General features: G+C 44.2%; 1 protein-coding gene and 1 long non-coding RNA gene across 3 annotated transcripts; both read left to right on the top strand.

The window, feature by feature from the left end:
• The first annotated feature begins 359 nt into the window (after window positions 1-359).
• Window positions 360-3,363, top strand: LOC146257708 (uncharacterized). 2 transcript variants are annotated; one of them, XR_014730008.1, is made up of 4 exons: window positions 360-549; window positions 1,178-1,267; window positions 1,923-2,021; window positions 2,517-3,363. It is a non-coding gene; the product is annotated as an uncharacterized LOC146257708 (long non-coding RNA). The 2 variants fall into 2 exon arrangements; XR_014730007.1 differs by lacking the exon at window positions 360-549 and having other exon boundaries at window positions 802-1,267.
• Window positions 3,364-6,641: 3,278 nt separating this feature from the next.
• tada2a (transcriptional adaptor 2A) lies at window positions 6,642-13,921 on the top strand. Its single transcript, XM_084675115.1, has 15 exons — window positions 6,642-6,789; window positions 7,337-7,443; window positions 7,544-7,603; window positions 7,831-7,922; window positions 8,052-8,209; window positions 8,394-8,482; window positions 8,833-8,905; window positions 9,076-9,139; window positions 9,918-9,961; window positions 11,892-12,002; window positions 12,443-12,514; window positions 12,657-12,789; window positions 13,064-13,107; window positions 13,525-13,604; window positions 13,726-13,921. Exons 1-15 carry the CDS (start codon window positions 6,765-6,767, stop codon window positions 13,909-13,911), a joined length of 1,338 nt encoding a protein of 445 aa, XP_084531241.1. The 5' UTR covers window positions 6,642-6,764; the 3' UTR covers window positions 13,912-13,921.
• The last annotated feature ends 2,891 nt before the right edge of the window (window positions 13,922-16,812 follow it).

Genomic DNA, 16,812 nt, shown 5'->3' with positions numbered 1-16,812 from the left:
TAATGCACTGGTATGAACCAGTTAAAGAACTGATGTGAGTCATAACATAAGTATTAGGACACTGGATTGGATCTTCCTTTTTAATATTAACACACCCAACAAGGCAAGAGACTTCACTTCACAGACGTTCCTGCTCGGAAGTACTGTACCTTCTGAAGACTTCATCTGTCTACTAGGATAGTTTAGGATATTGGGGTTGGTGACTGAACATGGCAGAAGATCTTTGTGAGGACTAAGCCAAAACTGAACTTCACAAACTTGAGACGGTAAGAAATTGTGATTACTTCTAAAATGCTATGTAAAATATTTACCTTTGTTAGGTCGCCAGTGAAGAAAACATAAGCCTACATGTTTTCAGCACCACAGTTTTACACAGTTTAGACTAAACTTTTAGTTTTAAGATAGTTTACTTAAAGATAACTTTGACAGAAGAAAAAAAGGAGTGGCTAAGGCTATCACGGTAGTGACGCAAATAAACCGTTCCATTTTGCCAATGGCAAAGACGCAGACGCATTCAACATGGGAACGTGGTTGTCGAAGAAATCAAAGGTAATGCTTATTTTTTTCAAAATATTAAACTAAGGACTTCTTGTGCTCATCAACGTACTTGACCGATAACAGGTCCAAGTAGCCAGTGTGACGCACCACTTGAAATACTTTTTCTGTTTCACGAAATGAAATCCTGGCAAAGTTAAGCATAGCATTCCAAATATGCAGGATAGGGTGAGACCTTCACGTAGGGAACCATCAGGTCCCATTTTGTAAATATGTATATAATCTATATCAATCTCTTATCTCTACAATCTGTTATCTCTGCCCTGACAATCACTTTGTGTATCCACCCCCCCCCCCCCACACACACACACACACACACACAGTACAGGGTTTCTCCCAGCACTTTGCCGTTAAGGCGGCCGCCTAAGCACCACACGCCTTCCGCCTTAACTAGGTTGTCAAAAAAACATGTTACGTCCTGAAAGAAAACGTCCTGTTTTCTCTCTTTCATTCCAAACCGTGAACGGCAGTTTTGCTTCTCTGCAGAACGTATATTTGCCGGTCTGCCGGCAAACCCCACCTAACCCCCTTAACTAACAAATTTTCTGCGGGAAACCCTGCAGTATGATAACTACTACTTGATACAACTGTACTTTAATAACTATACTTTATTCTGTTGCAGAAGCCTATCCAGTGTGAGGATAATCGAGAGCCAAAAGAATATTGGGTTGTGTCTGATGGCCTACACCATGCACACGCACCAACATCTACGGTAGTTTGAATTGCCTATTGTGAAACACATTGGTATGAGGCAGGCATAGCCTGACGTTGTCATACTCATAATTCTAGTCAGAATATGAGTCTGAAAACTCTCCGTTGGGCTGTGACTATGGGGCGTGTTTCAACCGAACTCGTAAAACAAATGCCTCTACGCTCAATTGGATAAACCTACAACCAATCAGAGCAACGTAATATGTTGTTTGTTGAAAACGAATTAAACCCAAGGGCTCTTTCGTGACGTTGTTGATTATGTTACTGTTGATCATCTGTCCATCATCGTATAAAGCCCGCCCTGGCAATTTCATTGGTCCGCCCAGATCCTGGTTTTATGTAGTTGTTCCCAATACGAGACCCTCCAGACCCAACTTCCTGACCAAATTTTTTTGTCGGCGGGGAGAAGTTGGGCTGGCAGCCAGGCTAAGGCAGGCAGGCACCAAGCAGTAAACAGACAAATACAGCAAGATCACAAAATTGTTATATGATGCCACCAAAATATACATTGTCAGCTTGTCCTGTGGGCTCTAGTGGGAGTCTTCGTCTGATTATTATGACAACATAATTCGGTCAATCTCTTTATATTTACATAGGCCTAGATATTTATATTTAACTCACTTCAAAGATAATATTTGAATATTCTTTTGTTGCAGACACTAGCCAGTGTGAGGCCATTACAGAGATCCTGGAGTTTGAGCTGGTCTATGATGATGCTCTGCAACCACCAACCCTCACCCTCTTCGACCACTTGGGTACCTGTAAAGTTTTGATAATTTACATGACTGAGCTGTCAGATTATTTTAAATAAGAAGTAACAATGAAGTGTTTGAAATTATTTGCACATAGAAACCAACCATATGACCTATAACCTCTGTAGAGGTAAACAAAAGCATGACCCTACCCAAACTGGTTTTGTATATATCGAGAGTGCCTTCTTTGGGTACCTGGATGCAAATATCTGAAAAACATATATGCTCTTTGAGTAAAGTGACTATGTATACTGGCTTAGGCCTTGTGTTTTGAAAGGGTGAAATAAGAGGTAAATGCTTTAGTGCAGGCCTCAAGTGAGATCTCAGAGGTGCTTGTGTCAGATCCTTAGGTTATTTGGAATAGGCTAGGTTAAAGGGACATTTTTACATTTTTTTATTCGCTTCTCAGAACTTCAGTGTGTGCTGTATGATTAGGGGTCTGCTCTTCATCAAATTCTAAGAAATATAACCATGCTTTTAAATCAATTTCCTCTTTAGGACAACCAACATCTCCAGAGGGACCAATCAGGGCCATCTTCTACCTCACAACAAAGGAACCCGTGCTTCCCAGGGCCCAATCAGGGCCATCTTCTACCTCCAGGGACCAATCAGGGTGATCTTTTACCTAACAACGGAGGAACCCGTGCTTTACCTCAAACACACCAGTGATGGTCCAAGCTAGGGGTCGCCCGATTATCGGCATGGCCAATTATCGACGGTGATATTCAGTATTTTTATAGTTATCCGTCATTTTCAAAACCTATTATTTATTTTTTATTTAAAAAAAAAAGAAAATCTAAATGTTTATAGAATGCTGCTGGATGCTCCCAGCGGTCCGTTCTTCGTACATATGACATCCGACGAGATCAAATGAAACATCCAAGATGACATCATCTTGCTAATCATGATCTGGCTAATTAGGTTCTTCAAACACCCTTGTTGTTTATGATTTGTATAGCTGGATTGAGTTATGCGTTGGTCTATACGTGGGCATGTAGTAGAAACCTTGATCAGCAATGCTGCTAGCCTATTCGCTGGTCACCATGGGCAAAAAGAGCTCCCCGTTTTTATGTGTTTTTTAGCACAGCACTTTGGTTTGGGTGTCTTTCAGTTTGAGTTTTGTTTACGAGCTCCGGTGCGTTAGGCGCCTAGTTGCTCCGAAGGTATGTTTTGTATTTGATGTTTCATTATTATTGTATTGATTAAATTACTATTATCTTCATGGCAGCCCATGAAAAGGCTACTGTATTGAGAGATTGAAGGAATCGAGTGACGTCAAGTCTTCGAGAAGGTAGTCTCACAATCGTCATCAATTTGATAAATAAAGGTTATGTAACAAAATGTTCGATTTGCAAGTGTCAAAAATATGTTACCATATATTGTTGTATTATAAACAACGTTACGTGTTTGCTACTTTACATTTAAAACATTTATTTTTATGTTCGGATAGCATTATTCAAATTCCAAGCTGGATAAGAGCGCTGCCCCTCTGCGTATGATTTTGAGATCAAAACCGATGACCTTGTTTTAGTGGAAGTATATGCTAAATGAATAAATTATTATTTGATCATGTAGACAAGCGGCAAAAGGTTTTTGAACATGCTTTTGCAACTGGGAAAGGGATGACCCCATTTGAAGGCTGGCTAAACAAGAGAAAGACGTGCTTGTGTACACCTACTCTCACATCTCACATCTGTAGCAAACGTGGGTTGATGCTAACGTTGTTTGTTAGTGGGTTGATGCTAACGTTGTTAGTCAGTTTTTTGCATTCAGTTACATGTAAGAACATCTATCTGTATTACATGCTTAGACATATCCAATGTTTGTCAGTGTTTATTATGACCAAACCATCCTCAAATCTCAAAGCAGAACAGCTATTTATCAGCCTGCCTTTCAGGTCCACAGTCCCATGGTATCCTGAGTGTGCTCCCTGCCTACCAGCCTCCAAGCCGTACTTCCTGCTCTGCATCCAGCGCTGGTCCCAGCCTCCTGCTCTGCATCCAGCGCTGGTCCAGCCTCCTACCCCTACCCCCTGCTCTGCATCTAGCGCTGGCAAATCGATACACAACAAACTAATACATAAATATGTGTTTTATGGCAAAAAAATACCATAATTAATATAGGCCTACCTGTATTGTTGTTTTTAACTTTACTTGAGCTTGATGAAGTGTTAGCTGCAAATACGTGTATATTTGGACGGCTGGCATCGTTTGTCCTCCCCTCCCCGGAGACAGTAACGTTAGGTTTAAAGATCCAGTAAAGCAAATTCCATGATTTGCTTCTCAGTACATTATATACGTGTGAAATGAGTTCCTGAAAGCATGTGCAAAGCGCGAAAACTTTGTCGCACTGAAATGTGGAGTTATCCCGTTTCTCTTCCATTTTCAGCTCAGGTTGTGTAGACGGACCCAAAACATGACCGAGCTACGTCTCAGCGACCGATCTACGTCAGATCACAGGCGGTTGCATTTTGTTAACTCAGCTACAATGCAAAGACAAAGTAGAAAGTAGTAAATTAATTATTATTATGCGTTAATCTAGTAGTAAATTAACACTTAATATGGATGAAAGTGGCCTGGTTTAGGGTGAAAGTGGCCTGGTTTGTGTGAAGGTGGTCTGGTTTGGGTGAAAGTGGCCTAGTTTGGGTGAAATTGGTCTGGTTTGGGTGAAAGTGGCCTAGTTTGGGTGAAATTGGTCTGGTTTGGGTGAAACAACTCAAACCATTGTATGCCACAGTGGACATGGAGTGCCTTGGAGGCAATACACAGATGGACCAGAGGGACGAGAATTTAGACAAAGAAGAAGGTGAAAAAGAAGACTTTGACTATTATTCTCTGACCATTTACTGACACACATGACAGGAGGGTGACCAACGTTTGTCCTCTTCTGTCAGTGTACCACAAATTGTATATATTGTAAATAAATCAATAATATATCTTAGTCATTCTCATATGTGTAATATTTATTTTGTGTGTGTCCTCGTCATGCACAAATGTCAGGTTTTTACATTCAAATTCAGGATTGAAGTTAGATCTTCATCAAGTAGCATATTTGGGAATTGAGGCTTGATGCACATGCACGTATAGCTCTGCTGTCCGTCCCCAAGTAAATCTTTGTTGACAGCATGCTAATTGATATGGACAACTGGACATGAGATTAGAGCTTTATTCCAGTTCTACATATTTAAAACATTTATAAACTCCTCAAAAAAGGTTTGGAAACATTATTTTGGTCAATTATTCCTCCCCTTCAATATTACCAATTGGTATTGTATTTGATATAGCTGGAAAGTCTGATTAATCACCTTTATGAGGTACAACTTGTAAGGATCGTGCATTCGTGGAATGAGCAACACAGCTAACTGTGTGGGTAGCAGCCCAAAAAGGTCTTCTACCTCAAACGAAGGAACTTGTGCTTTACCTCAAACACACCAGTGATGGTCCAAGCCAGTTGCTTATTTAACTTTTAAGTCAATGCACATTCCAAACAGGTTTGGCTGCTCCTAAAACTATACAATTGTTGTCATATTTTGATTATCAATGAAGACCTTTACATGGATTCTACTGATGACTGCATGCCAGGGGGGAATCTAGGTTCCGACTTTTGGGGGGGCTAAAACCCTACATAAAACGTATTATTTTTCCTGTGACCCAGCAAAACAAGGGCGGTTTGGGGGCATGTTCCCCCAGAATAAATTTTTTAAAATAAATTGTGTCCTCTAGTGGGTTTTAGGAAGAGAAATTAACAAATTTAGATGTAAAATATGAAGAAGAAGAAAAAAAGATATTTATTTATTTTTCATTAAAAAAATTGTGGGGGGGGGGGGCTAATGAAACTTTTGGGGGGGCTTCAGCTAGATACGCCCATGCTGCATGCTATAGCCTGTGAGTTTACCTACTTTTTCTGTTTCTGGCATCTTTCAGAAGACCTGCAACCTTTTCCAATATTATCCTACTTGTTTCAATGTTGATTGGTTTCTTTTATTAAAGGATTCGAATTCACTGACATTTTTACTGCCATCTATCCAGAAATTGTTTACCTTTGTGGTCAAATTTGCATTGAGGTTTTTCAACACCCTGTATTTACGCCCGTCTGGTTAGCTGTAGCAAATCCCACACATAAGTAAGTAGCTCAGGTGTACAAGTTACTCACCGGGTCGAGCGGGGTCAGGTTTTCACCTGATATAATGTGTACGCCCTCCCCTAACATCCAAAGGGTCTGTCCTGCCATCATATGTATTATTTTATGTGTTATTTTGGTTTCAATGAACAACCTGAGATCATATGGAGATGTCTTCTCTTTTCTAGCAAAAGTTACCGAAGGGATACACATTATATCAGCCCGTTTTTTCACCTGATGTAATGTCTACCCCCTTCCCTAACATGCAAATGAGCTGTCCTGCCATCATGTGTGTTAGTGGGGAAAACATTATAGAAGACGCTGTTTTTGGTTTGGTTTTTATTCAGTTAAGTAAAAAATTGTAAAAAAAAAAAAAAAAAAAAGGATCAATACGCCTTTATACAAAACAAGTGCTAACTAAACTAAAAAGGGAAATTAAATCTTTGACCGCCGGAATCCCACTCCCGAACAGTAGGTGTCGGTAATACACCTCTCAATGCCATTACACTGGAAAAAAAGAAGGAAAAAAGAAGCTAGGCTAGCTAACTGACCGCATATTAAGAACCTCCAGATTGCTGTCCAGCTATTACACCTGTTTACTGTAGCATCTAGCCACTAATTTGTCTTATGGACCGTTTGGCATCCTTTGGAAGTAAGTACATGTGAGATTGCAAAAGAGACATATTGAAAATATAATAAAAACTACCATAAAATAATAAAAGTAGTAAGCGTGCATCGACATTCCTAGCTAGCTACCCATTTCAGTGAATTAGCTGGTAGTGAGTGGCTAGTTAGTAGCGGACACTGGTATCCGTTTAGCTAGCTAGTTAGCTAGCCTAACTAGACTAAGAAGATTGTAGCTAACTACTGTTAACTACTGAACTACCGTTCAACAATTTCACGAACATTTGTGGTAACTAGGCTAGCCAGCTTACTAGCTTCATGATGTACATCAGTGCAAAAGTTATTCATTCAGCTTGCCTTGTTATGGTTATTGATTGTGCTGTTGCAATTGTGTTGTAAGCTAGTTAAGTAGTTACAGTATACTATAACGTCATGGTTGGTTATTGTTTGTCAGTAACCTGAACTTATCAAGTATGAAATCTTATGATCCTTTTCCATTTTACTAGTCACAGTCATTCACTAAGACATCATGAGTTTGTAAATAGCCAATTCATATTTTTACAATTTTCCTTAAGATGATCCATTTGATAAGCCGTCTTGTCGAGGCTGCTCATCCTACCTCACTGAGCCTTACGTCAAATGTGCAGAATGTGGACCATCACCGTTTCTACTCTGTCTTCAGGTCCGTGGGCTGACTTTTTGATCCAACTTTTTGATCCCAAAAATCTAGCTGCTTGTCCGAATCTCTTTCCTTTAATTGCTTATTAAATTATGAATTTCAGTGTTTCACCCGAGGATTTGAGTACAAGAAGCACCAGAGTGATCACAAGTATGAAATCATGGTAGGAGGAAGCATGCTAGTCATAACACAAAGTCCCATTGATATATTTTCTGCTTCAATTTAAACTACAGTATCACATTTCATGTCTCTCTCTAGTAGATGTGTTGGGATTGTTATAGTGTATCTTTTTTTGCAAGCAATCTTGGATTGTAGATATTTTAGCAAATCAATTGTGGATAACTAGACTTCCATGACTGTGTACCGCTGACATGAAGTTTCTCCATGTAGACCTCTGACTTCCCTGTGTTGGAACCTGGCTGGACAGCTCTGGAGGAGATGTCCCTGCTGGAGGCAATCATGGACTGTGGTTTTGGCAATTGGTAAGCAAGGGCATGCACACACACACACACACACCTGTTGAGCAATGTAAACCTATTGGCATTTGTAGACACTTTCTAGATTCTTCTCAGATTGACACCAAATGTTGTTTTGGGATTCTGACTACCCAGGCAGGACGTGGCGTATCAGATGCGAACCAAAGGGAAGGAGGAATGCGAGGGCCACTACATGAAGAACTTCATCAACAACCCTCTGTTCTCCTCCACGTTGCTCAGCCTCAGACAGATGGAAGAGGCCCGCACGGCCGACAGCGCCATTCCTTTCAAACGTCAGTACGCACGCCCAGCATCGCTCCACTTGAGAACTGCCCAGTGATGAGACCCTGAAGCGTTCACTTCCTGGGCTTCATCAAAATACAATACATGCTAAATTAATTTGCCCTGTTCTGCTAATACGGCGGAGGCAGAGGAAGAGATCATACAGGAACTTATACTATTTGTCTTTCATCCTAGCCACGGATGATCCCCCCAGACCCACTTTTGACTCCCTCCTGTCTCGTGACATGGCTGGCTACATGCCTGCCAGAGCAGACTTCATGGAGGTGAGGAGAGCTGTAACATTCATTTACATGACATTTAGTCATTTAGCAGACGCTCTTATCCAGAGCGACTTACAGTAAGTACATTCCCCCTAGCAAAATAGGGTGAAGTGTCTTGCCCAAGGACACAACGTCATTTTTGCATGGCCGGGAATCGAACTGGTAACCTTCTGATTACTATCCCGATTCCCTAACCTCTCAGCCACCTGACTCCCATTGGACACGGGGAAGCCCCAGGAAAACCAGACAACATCTTCTAAAGTCTCCCTGTCCCTGTAATACCTGATGAAACACTTGAATCCGGTGCTTTCTCAGTGACTCATCCACTCCTGTTCTCCATTGCCCCCATCCAGGAGTTTGACAACTATGCTGAATGGGATCTGAAAGACATTGACTTTGTGGACGATGACTCAGATGTCTTGCACGGTGAGTTTGATCTTCCCAGGGAAAGAATGCAGGCTAACAGGAATACATTATGTGCATGCAGGCTAACATGAATACATTATGTGCATGCAGGCTAACATGAATACATTATGTGCACTGTACTTTTGACCTAGGAAATACATAATAACCCATTTTTTTCTGGTTTAATCTAGCTCTTAAGATTGCAGTTGTGGATATATATCATTCAAGGTTAAAGGAGCGACAACGCAGGAAGAAGTAAGTGGATCATTGTAATGTAATGGCTTTAGTTCATCACTAGATGGCCTCAGATGTTATCTTATGTCCGATTGCCGTCTTCAACAGGTTTATCTTGGAATTAGCTTTTTATATCTAGGACAAGTCTACATCAATAAAAGTATAAATATTAGTATTTCTTTTAGATGGAAACTTTTTGTTGTCACCCAAATATGTCATTACACTCATCTTATTCCCCTCTACTTCCTTAGTCTGTGGTAGTGCTGTCAGTCCATGAGAGTTCTTGAAACTGCTATCCCCAGTTCCTGTGGAAACCCATCCATCAGTAAATCACCATTAACGAGTTGTCGCTCCCAGAACTTTCTGGTATGGCATGTAGTGCAGCCGTGCTATGTTAGCTGGCTCAGGCCACTACTACCCCCGTCCCCCACCCCTCTGGGCCTTCTTTTGGCATGCTACCTGTCAAGATGCCCCCCAACATGGGCTGGTAATATGGGCTGAGGCCCAGAGCAAGACTCCCTGGCCTGGAGGTCACCAGGTTCACAAGTGGCCACAAACACCATTTGCTCTGTTTCACTGCCACTGCTTCAAGGCGTGTGGTTTCAACCCCCCCACCTTTTCCCCTTTCATTTTCACTGAATCTAATTTGCCATCGATCTCTGCTGGCAGGTATCTGGGGGGAGGGGCTTATGAAGGACAGGACCAATGATCTGCTGGATCTCGTTGGTTGCATGTAGTCTTGTATTAAGGACTGTGTAGCTCGGTCCAGTCCTAGTCTAATGCTGTGTGTGTTTTGCAGGGTAATCCGGGACCATGGACTGATTAACCTGCGCAAGTTCCAGAGTGAGTGTGTTCCGGAGCCCGGTGGCATTCCACCAGACGGAATATGAATGTAATGTTTCCATGGTTTCGTCCGACAACTCTGTAAGCAATAATCATCACCAGTGACCTATGTGATTCCAGGGGGGACTGGAGTGTGGTGACTGACCTCATATTTACGATGGAGGCCCAAAATAGCCCTGAGGCCCAGCTTGCGTGGCCCTGCATAATCACTTCAATATGAATAGACCCCTGCGAAATGAACACTGCAGGTTTAATGACCAAATAGATTGGAGATTTGAGTTGTTATTGATCCAGTCCTCTCCTCCTGGGTCAGGTTTCATCAAGACTGTTAATGTAATCTCTCCAATGCCTTTGTCTTATCTACCTGGTTCGAAAGCCAGAAACTCTTCAAATGTGTTCCCCAAATTGGTTCCCTCTTCTTCTCTGACAGCTAGGTGCTATCACCAGCGCTGGGTGCTATCACCAGGTGTTGCCGTATGGAAAAGGCTGTGTTTCGGGGGGTGGAAAAAGACACCCTTATGTTTTATTTATCCATCCACCAACCTCCATCCCCTTATCTGTCTCTCTCTAGTCTTTCAAGACAAAAGAGAACCAAGAGTTGCCAACGGAGCTGCAGCCTTGTTGTCATGGAGACTGCTGAATGTGTGTGTGTGTGTGTGTATTTTGTCCGCATGTCACATGATAATGGAAGCTGTGTCCAAGCCCGGGTGGCTCAGTGTCGTGCCTTGACTGATGTTATTGCCCAAGGCAGTTTGACCAACATTTCCATTGCCCTTGTAGGGCATCGGCCCATCTCGAGACCACCAACTGCAGTCCATCGCTGTCACATTGACATAGTCTTTTGCTCTGTTCAGGAGGAGATTAACTCCAAAGTCTGTTTTTTTAGGGTTTTTTTCCCTCTCCACTTCCTCCTCCTCCTTTTATGTTATTATATATCTGTTTTGCTGCTGATCTATTTGTGTTTCATCAGTGGGCTGTTAGGCCTTCACACTAAAACACTCTTAGGTAGCCACGTGCAGGACCAAACATTCGGTCTATAATTTAAACTGTCACTCTACCTTACCTTTTAAATGTTGCCTTTTTGGAAACTATGTGGTATGGATTATGCAGAGAGCTACAGAAATTAGAAGACAGACATCCGTGTACCGAACGAAATAAAGTCATTTTTCATGGGTGGCATGTAGGGAGTTTGGCTAAGGCGTAGAACCTCTCCCCTCACACCCCCGTGACAGCTTTCCATGTTGGATCCGACACACTGCCTGTTACTCAGCAACAGTGGCGATGCTTTGAGGCACGAGCTAGCACAGACTCATGGGGGTGGAGATGCGTATGTGTGTGTACTGGGGGGGGGGGTGGTGGGGGGGAGTGAATGAGTTCAGTTCTGGTGAAATGCCCAACGTAGGCTCTTTTACCCAGTTACCAGCCACAGCAGGATGTGTCTGTTGGTTGCGTTAGATAGGCGACTTTTAAAAATATTTCCAGGCACTTTTTAATCCCCACCCGGTTTTGTTCTCCACCCAGTCCTCTCCACAGTGACATGGAAACACGGGTTGTATAATACAGCTCTCATGTTATCAATACAGCTCTCGTGTTATCTAATTATAACATGTCTCATGTTATAATACAGCTCTCATGTTATCTAATTATAACATGTCTCATGTTATAAAACAGCTCTCATGTTATCAATACAGCTCTCATGTTATCTAATTATAACATGTCTCATGTTATAATACAGCTCTCATGTTATCAATACAGCTCTCATGTTATCTAATTATAACATGTCTCATGTTATAATACAGCTCTCATGTTATCAATACAGCTCTCATGTTATCTAATTATAACATGTCTCATGTTATAATACAGCTCTCATGTTATCTAATGGCTCTCCTTCCTCATGCTTTCTGTTAAATTGTGTGTGTGTTTGTTTTAGTTTTAGAACGGCGCTATCCAAAGAAGGTACAGGACCTGTATGATTCTATGAGGCGCTTTGCCAGGGTCGTGGGTCCCATGGAGCACGACAAGTTCATCGAGAGTCACGCACGTGAGTGTTTTGTCTTGTCTCTCTTCTCACAGCACTAGAGTATCATCCCGTACTGGTCCTGTTCATTCCAGACAGCGGCCACGCGTATTTTGAGTCATAGTAATCTCGTCGCCATGGTAATTAGTCTGTCAGATTATCTGCTGCACTCCCGATGCAGAAGATCGCGTGACCGTGTTCCTCGGTGTGTCCTACGTGCGTTCTGGAAATGGAGAGAGGAAGATTGTTCTGTCAAAGACCTTGCTCTTTGGGCAGGTGCTCCGATAAGGCTTTTCAGTTGTCACAGCTGAGCTAGTGTCTGATGTTCGGCTTCGACGTTGGGAAGCACTGATCTAAAGAGTCGGAGAGTTCACGTGTCTCTCCTGTCCGCCTGCCTGTCTGCTTGTCCTAGGCGGAGATCGGTCGGTCTCGTCCTCTTTAACGCAGCGCCTTCTCTCTTCCAGTGGAGTTTGAGCTGAGAAGAGAGATCCGCAGGCTCCAGGAATACAGGAGAGCAGGGATCCAGTCCTTCTGCAGTGAGTCTGGCCTGCCTCGTCTTACAACCTGTCACTGTCTCACCGCCTAGCTATCCCCAGCCACAGCCCACTCTGATTACTGAGCTGCCCTTCTAACGCCCCTTGTGTCACCGTTGTGTCCCCCCCCACCCCACCCTTGCAGGTGCCAAAGTGTACGAGCGGGTGAAGCGCGTGCGGGAGGAGGAGCGCAAGAAGAGGACCATGCTGTGTGACGTGCTGCAGTACATCCAGGATGGACGTGCCTGCCAGCAGTGGCTCAGCAAACAGGCCGCCATGTAAGACCCTGCCTCGGGCCCGTGAGACCCGACCTTAGCTTAGCCTAGCCTAGCCGGTCATGCAGCCCTCTCCTTTTTGATTTAGAGCCTCCCTTATTAGTTTACCCCCTCTCCTGTTTCTGATGTTGTTTAAGTTTCCCTAATTATTCCCCTTGAAAAGACAAAATGCAGGCTTGTGTGATGATTCACCGTCTCTGTAGACTGAGATCTCAAAGTGATGAACTAGTGTGCGCGTGTTCCTGTAGTGACAGTAACTTTGTCGTTTGTGTCACAGTGACGCTGGCATCACTCCTGTTGTCACGACCATCACCACGTCAGGTAAGGCTTCTCTGGACCTCTCCTTTCCCTCCTCACTCGCTTCCTCCCTCTAGACCCCCCTTCCCTCTGTTCTCCTCTCCCTCCATTCTCTCCTTTCTTGGCATAGCCTGAGGCACAGTCAAGTTAATGTATTCGGAGAGATGCTCTTCCATAAATATTCTCAACAAACAGAACCGCCATGCATATTTATGTTTGGCTTTTCTTCCCTGTACTCTGTGCCATTCCTTAACATCGATTGTAACAACAGCACACTGTAAACACGGTCCACAATCGCCATATTCACACAATTTTCCCTTTTGTAAACATTTGTCTACCTCGACAAAAGGATAAAGAGGATTTTGTAAAGCTACGTCGTCAAGCTATTTCAGAGCACCCTGTTAACAGCTGTTAACACCCAGTGTGCTGGCTCTTCCTCAGCCACAGGTAGGAGAAGCGCCCCTCCCCTCAACCTGACTGGCCTGCCAGGGACAGAGAAGCTCAACGACAGGGAGAAAGAGGTACGGTACTCGGACACACAGGGACCGCACAGCAGAACGAAAGCCCTTGGGGGTTTGTTGCCGAGTAAGTTTTGCTAACCACAAGAGTTTCGAGTGTGTGATGGTGTCTGTGTGTCCGCAGCTGTGCCAGGTGGTGCGCCTGGTGCCAGGGGCGTACCTGGAGTACAAGCAGGCCCTGCTGAACGAGTGCAGGCGGCAGGGAGGACTCCGGCTGGCTCAGGCCCGGGCGCTCATCAAGATCGACGTGAACAAGACGCGGAAGATCTACGACTTCCTGATCAAGGAGGGCTACATCAACAAGGCCTAGCGGGGCGGACCGGGGCGGTGGGGGGGGGGGGGGGGGGTACGGCAGGGCCGACCAGCCTGCTTACCACCGCTGTGTTTCATGCCCAATCAGCCGTGGTGGAAACATGCCTTTGTGTGTGTGTGTGTGTGTGTGTGTGTGAGAGGAGGGTTGCCAGTCGTCGTCCGTTTACGGTGTCAATTCAGGTGTCACGTCTTGCCTTGTATATTTGTTTTGTTGGAACTGACAAGCAGTTGACTCAGTACAGACCCTGGTTGTCATCTACTCTGGAGCCAATGTAAAAAGAGGATGTATTTATTTCTCCAGCAATAAAATGTTTGTGTAAAGTGCTTGACTCAATATATTTTAGACAAGTTACTGGTAGAAAATTGGTATCCGATTAAGTCACAAAAGGATGAATAACATGCAAATGCATAACTACAGTAAATAAAACGTGTGTGTATGTGTATATATGTATATGTCGCTAAATATCTATCCTTGGACTTAAGTAAGCTGTCACACAACAAATATGAAACCATGGAGACAGGTGATGTAAGGAGTGGGAAGGGTCAATCTCATCATGAATGTCAATGCTGAGTTGACCATGTCAGCATTTCCAAATAGCCATTATAGGCATCTTGTTTAGCTTCAGGTGCTGTCTCTCTACCCTCCTTTTATCTCTTATCTCCCTCTCTCTCAACCCCTCTCTCCTTGCTCATTCTTTCTCTTTCCAACCCTTCCTCCCTACCCCTCTTTCTTCCCATCTCCAAGCATCTGCTCTCTCCCTACCCTTCTCATCTCTCTTCTCCTCTCCATCCCTTCCCCTCTTTCCTTACCTTTCCCCTTCTCGGCTGTCTCCGTTGATTGAGCTGGCGTGGTGCGGGAGAGCTATGACTAATCCCAAAGCAGGCAGGCAGCCAGCCACTGGCCTCAGACGGGCTTATCAGAGCGCCGTGGAGCAGCAGCATCAGCCGTTGCTAACAGCCTGATGAGAGCTCCAGATCCCACGTTTGAAGATAAGGGGGAGACGGCACTGTAGGAGGCTGGGAGCCGGAAAAGAGGACTCAGGTCTGAAATGTGCTCTGTGCACAAGGGGATGGGGAAGCCAGAAATTCGTTAGGTTTTAGAAGAACATTTTATACAAATATATGATCGTATATAAACATTTTCTTTGTGTTTTGCTGCCGTTAAAGATGTGCCTATTATACATACAATTTGTTTAGTCCGTTGCTAAAGTTTAATCCCTCCCCCTTGGTAATGTCCGAGGCTTAAATATGAATTAATCATTGCGCTATCATACAGAGCCTGATTCAATATAAATCCCATACTATGACCCTATACTACTCAGGACGTAGCAAAACATTGTAAACCCATTACCCCACAAGACAACTTGTGAGGTTGTGGATGTGAGGGACAACTGTTGAGCTGTTTCGCTGCGAGGGGCTGCGTCTGACATGTGGGGGGCTGAATGGAGCTGCAGATCTCGTTGCCACGGGGACACGTGAGTCGGTCTCCAGCAGAGATTCGAAGGCCACCTTCTGGTGAGAAGATGGAGGAGTGGCGATGAGGTGAGAGCTTCAGCTAGGTGTCATGGGAGGGAAGTCAGGAAGGCGTTTACAGTATCAGGACATATGATGCCTGGATTGTTTTTTATCCGTTTGATGGATTGGGAATATATCAGTTTTTTTTTACTGCGTTCGTTTTCTGAGAGCAATAATGGAGAACGCACATTGCAGATGGACAACAAACACTGTGGATGTACGCATATGTACAACCACTTACCCACTTACCCAGTTCCCTGCACGGTGACCCCTAAACACCCAACACATGTAGTGGCACGCCCCTCTCTTTGTCAGTCTGGGCTCGGCCAGTGAGGCAGAGCCAGCAGACAGAGCAGATGTTGGTGTCAGTGCTCTGCATGTGGGTAGACGAGTGCCATTTCTCACCTCACCCACACGCTATCTGCTCAGACGCACTTGAACCTCCCTCTTTCCCACCTCCCTCCCTCTCCTGCAGCAGCTCCCTGTGAAGGTGAATGAGACAGACTTCCTGTGAAGGAAACTCTACCTGTGTTCATTTATTTAACTGTCACGATAGGGAAGTGTCAGCGGATGGATTGGAAACCTCATTTGAAGACTATTTGCATTAATGATACTATACATTTAGGTTTGTTGGACTATGTTTCCGTGCCACTCCATGTGCCACACACACACACACATTTTTCTCATGTTTGTGAATCTATAAATACAGTTTATCGGATGACGGCACACAGAGACATTGTAAAATGCCAAGTCAACCTTTCAATGTGCTTGTTTGCTGCGATTTCTATGGTTACACAGAAGTATTTAAAGTAAAAGTAGTTTCCTGAGGGAAACTATTGGTTTAGTAGCAGACACTTTTCAGTGTATTGATTTTCAACCTAAGTGTTTTTCAATGAAAAGGGAAAAATACATTTCCTTCCAGTTGGCTGGGTAAACAAACCCATGCTTGGCATTTCTCCCACAGCTCCTGTCTGTGGTGTCCTGCTCCACCACTAACCCAAGCCATTGGCATTCCCTCCTCCCTGTCTCCCCAGCCATTATTGCCAGGCAGTGATTAACACAGAGGTGAACCTGTCTTCCATTGTCAACACGCTGGGTTTCCTTGGCAACCAGGTCTCTGGCATTCCGAAGCTGAAGTCTGAAAAAAAGAGGATTGGCTGTCCAGAGGAGGGGCAAAGGGGGGAGCCGAGAGCAATGCCCAGGCGCATGCACATACACACACACACACACACACACGCGCAGGCACTCCTCCTCACCCTGTTGCTCATGCTCATCTGCCGGGCAGAGGAGTCGTGACTAACCAGAGCAGAGCGCAGAATTGAAGTCTGCTGTAGCGCTGACCTCCTCCCTCCCCTCTCCCCCTCCCCTCCCCTCCCCCCCCTCC

The sequence above is a fragment of the Hypomesus nipponensis genome, chromosome 15 (genome assembly GCF_054491055.1).
Source record: "Hypomesus nipponensis isolate SF chromosome 15, ASM5449105v1, whole genome shotgun sequence".
Taxonomy (NCBI): Eukaryota; Metazoa; Chordata; class Actinopteri; order Osmeriformes; family Osmeridae; genus Hypomesus; species Hypomesus nipponensis.
The sequence above is the reverse complement of the archived record's forward strand: the minus strand, read 5'-3'. Positions and strand labels throughout refer to the sequence as shown.

What these genes read in the sequence shown, in the direction of transcription:
- tada2a (XM_084675115.1), top strand. Translation starts at nt 6,765, where the DNA reads ATGGACCGTTTGGCATCCTTTGGAA. An exon ending in CAGCGCCATTCCTTTCAAAC is followed by an intron (nt 8,210 to 8,393) that starts GTCAGTACGCAC and finishes CTTTCATCCTAG; the next exon opens with CCACGGATGATCCCCCCAGA. An exon ending in CACGACCATCACCACGTCAG is followed by an intron (nt 13,108 to 13,524) that starts GTAAGGCTTCTC and finishes GCTCTTCCTCAG; the next exon opens with CCACAGGTAGGAGAAGCGCC.